Source organism: Saccostrea cucullata, unplaced genomic scaffold (genome assembly GCF_032062105.1).
Source record: "Saccostrea cucullata isolate Sc308-1 unplaced genomic scaffold, CSIRO_AGI_Scuc_v1 ctg1402, whole genome shotgun sequence".
Classification (NCBI taxonomy): domain Eukaryota; kingdom Metazoa; phylum Mollusca; class Bivalvia; order Ostreida; family Ostreidae; genus Saccostrea; species Saccostrea cuccullata.
This window is the reverse complement of record NW_026920677.1, coordinates 12566-18100: the sequence shown is the minus strand read 5'-3', so window position 1 is coordinate 18100 and position 5535 is coordinate 12566. Positions and strand designations below refer to the sequence as shown.

The 5535-nt window shown below is 31.9% G+C and overlaps 1 protein-coding gene across 1 annotated transcript; it reads right to left on the bottom strand.

The window, feature by feature from the left end:
- Window positions 1-2325: 2325 nt before the first annotated feature.
- Window positions 2326-5000, bottom strand: LOC134255449 (uncharacterized). Its single transcript, XM_062737982.1, has 2 exons — window positions 4966-5000; window positions 2326-4659 (listed from the first exon to the last, which is right to left on the bottom strand). The coding sequence occupies exon 2, from the start codon at window positions 4656-4658 to the stop codon at window positions 2631-2633; it is 2028 nt and encodes a 675-aa protein (XP_062593966.1). The 5' UTR covers window position 4659; window positions 4966-5000; the 3' UTR covers window positions 2326-2630.
- Between the last annotated feature and the right edge of the window lie 535 nt (window positions 5001-5535).

Genomic DNA, 5535 nt, shown 5'->3' with positions numbered 1-5535 from the left:
GATGCCATGTATGATAAAATTTGTAAAGTTTGATTATATCGAATTATATTCTTTTAGTCATATATAAAAAGTACATTTTGATAAGTCCAAAATGGATAAAACGTGTAGGACTTTTGTCTCCTCGATTTGATTGGCCTTGTAAAAACGTGATAAGCAAAACACCGTATGTTTGGATAAATGGATAATGATATGTTACAATGACAGTATTGTACTGAATGATTGGACGCTTTATCATATTTACTTTTTTTAAACATTACGTGTACAAATTAATTTTATTGATTTAAATTTATTGTAGAAAGAAGTGGAGAATCAGTCGGATCACACTGTGTTGTCTTCTGTTTATGTATGCTTTGATCAAGAATACGGACATCATCACGATATCGATGTTAAATGTCGTTTATTTTTATGTAATTAATTACTATGATATATTAATTTCTTCTATAACTTTGCATATGATATCAAAATTGCAAAATTTGTTAAAATTTTGTATTTTTGTTTATTTTATAAAATAAAAAAATGGTCAAGTTGAAAGCAAAATCAAGGTCAAAGGGTCAAAATTGTTGCTACCCAAGGGAAGATACTAGTATACACTCGCTTAAAATGTAAGAAGTGTTCAGGGAACCATGGTTTTGGTTGTAGAACGTTATTTTCGACTCCTTTTTTACCCCAGGGTTGAAATAAAATATCGGAAAACTTTTTCACATCTACAGGACACCAGTTACCATCCATCCAAAGACGAATTGGCTACTGCATATACCATGGTATGTAATGGGAGTTTCGTCAATACTACTCAATGCAACTCAATGATGAATTGTATTTGCCAACAAGGTCATTGTATCGACCATAGTCCTTACGAAAAGATGACTTTCAATGAGACGGCTGATATTCTTGTTTCATGAATTTGCTTGTCAATAATTTACCACGTTTTATTAATTGTACATACGTAGAGCAAGCTCTTACCTATCGAATCAATTACGATGTATATACTCCGTATGCAGGTGATACCTGGTAAGTAAGGGAAGTTGACGATAGAAAAGTTAAAATCATCACGTTTATCATATAGCTTGGTTGTAAGTTTACCATTAACGTCTTTTTAAAGTAATATGTCCAAGTATGAAACCGATGTGTCAGACTCTGTGGTATCTTTTAACTCAAGCGCACAAGGATATGTCGTATCGACGTAGGAATGGAAATTACCATTGTTAATTAACAATACGTCGTCGATATACCGGGGGGTATCTAAATGTCGAGTTAAAGGCCAGGGCAAGTGTTTTCTTCTTTTCATGCATAAGATTTTGCACAAATTCTGCTTCATGTGAATACAAAAATAGGTCCGCTAATAACGGAGCGCAATTGGTACCCATGAGAATTCCAATAGATTGTTGGAATACCTGGTCTCCAAAAACCACATAGATATTGTCAATCAGAAACTCAAGCATCTCTTTGATGCAAACAAAGTGTGTAATCAGAATGTATTTTAACAAAATTTTACAAATGACCAATGTCCAGGTAAGTAAATTTACGAGTTCCATTTTTGTTTTTTAAAAAAGCAGCTGTCAATGATGTAAAAATCCTGTACTTTAATTTACTGTGGTGAGTAGTTGTATATAAATTAAAAAGTCGTAAGTTTGTAAGCTGTTGATTATTGTAAAATCTTGTGATTTCAAATTGTCCAAAAGTTCTTTGGAATTTTTTGGGTATTCTCATCTGCTTCACACCTCTTCTTGAACATATTGTTGTATAGTACTCATGAAGATTTCTCTCATTACTGTCAATATCTTAGTAAGGTGTAACGAAAGAGGCTTGGTTGAACATTTACTGGAACCCACAATTTATCTTTGTAAGAATTTTTATGGAGATTCGGAATTCAATATATACGGTATATACTCGAATATGGTATATATAGAAATACCGTGGCTGTCAACGATCAAACTAAATCAGAAGAGAGACCAAAGTTCAATGTGTTAACAAAGTAAGTACACATAGTCTTCATCAAGAGCCCCTGTCCCCCTAAAAACTTTATACGAAGAAGTTTGATTAGAATTTCATTATCATGAAGTAGTATTTATTACCTAGCATTTCATTGATTTATGATAACAAAATAGCAAGCTATTCCAATTATATCGTTTAATATTTGAGATATTTTAAACAATTATCGACCTATGACAACATAAAAATATCTTTAAGGACTCATAAGCCCCCCCCCCCCCAAATACCTATTTAAATTTAGTTCTTAACTTAAATCACACATCAATCTTTTGACCAGGCCCTGAAATATACAAACCAATGGCTATCACCAATTTTAGTTAAATTGCGACATACTGATTTTTATTTTAAGATTTATTGATCCACACACAACAATGTCACAAAGATCAAAAAGCGATACAAATCAAAGTACTATTCCAGTTGATGATTATGGCATTTAACTGGCTTAATCAATTACATAACTTAGAGTTCAGAGATATCCTTACTTAGATATAAGTATTAAATAAACAAATACTCTGGATATTCTGTATATTTACTTAACAATCAAAATAATTTTGGTTTCATGTTTCATATACCCAAGTTTTTAATTTTTCTAAATTGTCTTCCATTATTTCGAATCACCAGCACGTGGGGACATAGAATGTTTATTGAAGTTGCCTTTCAACATAACTTATTCTAGTTTCTGTAGCTTTCTGTATTTTGTGGCATGGCTCCTGTTTCAGTGACTCACGATAAGAATGTAAAGCACCGTGCAAGTCCCCTAAAACGTGCTGACAAATCCCAAGTATCTGCCAGGATAGATCTTTAGTCTTTGTAGGCATATATGTCCCATCATCATATAACAGCAGAGTTTTTAAGTCTGACAGAGACTGTTGATATAGAGACTGATTCCCTAGTCTGTAGTAAGATAACACGGACAACCATTCTAGTGTAAGAAATGGGGATATATAGAGAGATGGCCTTCCATTTTTCTCGGCTTCCTGTTGTTCTAATAAGAATTCTTCAATATATAAAACACTCACATTAAATGTAAGGTTCCTTGCCCATACTATTTTCATCCGTTGAGACAGAGACAGACTACATACAGCCTTATATCCCTCAACATCTAGAATTTCATACATGATGAAAGGCTGTGAAAGTCTTTTTCTGATAACAGGAATTAACTTAACAGTTCCATGATATCTACCAATTCTATAGTAATACAAAGCTAAATACAGTAAATCAGAAACAAAACCTATCTTTCCTGCCAGTTTCAGTATTTTACAAAATGTTCTTTCTAATCCAGACCTTTCTTTATTAGTGCTACAGGAAGAACTCTGTGCCGCAATGAACACCATGTCAATAAGAGTTTGAGCTGTACAGTATTGTAAGGTTAGTGTTTGGTATGGTGAAAATGAAAATTGTAATAATCTTTCAACCGATTTCAATTGTGTAACAATTTGTTGATAAGAGCTATTTGAAAACGAAAGAGAGAATAATTCAAATCTGGCAAGAGTATCTATTTCCTCGACAGATTTGACATGACCCTCAACAAAATGATCCGAAAACGACGAGGTCCTTAAGGCTGGTTCGAGGATTGATCTGAGAGTTGGACTAAGAAGAAGACAAGACACACCCATTCTGTAATATTGATTAAGTTGTTCTAGTAAACAAATACGGTTAGATCCAATTACTTTGTTTGAAAACATGTTATTTTGTGGAATGAAAAAATTGGGAAACTCGCCACGGTAAACACAATGAATGAGATATTTGAAACATTTCCAGAAACAGTTCAGTAAATTGTTTGGGTACCATTGAATAGTTTCCAACGGTATAATCCAGAACATTGTAGTTTTTATGTGATATGAACAAAGTAATGGTTCGCGGATACTATGATTGATTACTTCCTTCAGAAATATTTTCAGAAGTCCGTAACATAAGAATTGGGCGTGGTTCATGGTACAAACTAATTTTTGTTCGGCTCGAGAAAACGATAATCTCCACTCTAATTCATAGGAAGGAGATAAAATATCATTTCCGATAGCAACACAATGAAAACCGCTCTTCAGAATTTCAGTTAACACATATTCAGGAGGCCAGGTGTATTCATGAGATCGTTCAATCCAATTACTTGTTATTTTTGTCCAATGTTTACTGATAAAACATAAAGCATAATCATTTTCAATATCGCCGACATAACCAGTTAAACAAGGACCATGACCTTCCACATTTTTAATTGCTTTCATTTCTTTAATCTTTTGCAACCACTTTTCTTTCCATAACAAATTTGAAAGATAATGTATACCGTTCAAGGAAACAACTGCTGAATTGATAAAGTAGTCCCTTGGCTGCGTAAGAAGTCGTAATCGGACAAATCCAGGCGGTGTATCTGTGTCCTCCATTAGAATAATGGTATGTTTTGATGCATCGTAAATGGTGAACTGAGAAATATTATTTATAATTTTATGGTTAACACTCCAATACATTATATCCTGATCAGAGGAGTGAAACCTAAAACCCTCCCTAAAACTACCAGTATCTATATATCTACATCCAATATACATTTGTACAGGTGTGTTGATCATCTCCTTCATGTCCATCACGTCCCTCCTGATGGCCACTTCTGTCGTTGTCCCTATCTTACGACACAGACCCACGTATAGGACCTCAGATAGACGAGGAATGTGATCCATTCTAATGATAGTAAAGAATAAATATAGAAGGACATTAAACACTTGCTGAGAAACAAAGAAATTATTAAATGTATATAAACCCTGCCCAAATTACGTAAGTCATATATACTGCTATTATTTAATTGAATGCTTCGAGTACATTTATATATATCTTTGATGTCTTTAAAATTTTGCTTGTTAAGTTTCTTAAGAAGTATGCAAAATTGTAAAACATTTTACAATTTAAAAATGTAACTATGATTTTGCAGAGAATAGTAATGTTTAATTTACATGTAACAGTTTTCAATTGCCAAATAATTAAACTTACCTGATTTCCGTGATGTGTTTAATAACGATTGAAAATCCCCATAAGTTAAAATTTAGAATAAACGTAAATACCCGTAAGATCTACTTTCTTTTTGATCATCCTGTCCATATGAATTAGTTCTCCAATGAAAAATCGAAGAGTTTATTTATAATTTTATTTTATTTAGAAGATATTTGTATTACAAGGATTTATAATTTTAGCAAAGATTTATAAGATTTCATCTATGAGTGGTTCATTTAATTGATATGAAAAAATTACCTAGTCATTCTTACATGTATTAACTGTATCAATTTAAATTTTGCAAAAAAAAAAAAAAAAAAAAAAAAAATAGTAAACAAATATATACTCTATTTACAACAAATATATATACAATATGTACTCTAACTGCTTTGTCTTAATTTAAAAAAAAAAGTTTTACAATAGCCACAATTTTTGTATTATTTTATTCATTATTACGGAAACAAAACATCTAAACAATATTCTCGAATAATTCATAAAGATTAACTTTTATGCAGGGTACTTTAAATATATTACCATTTAAAAGTATATTTTCAGTATATGTTAGGTCCA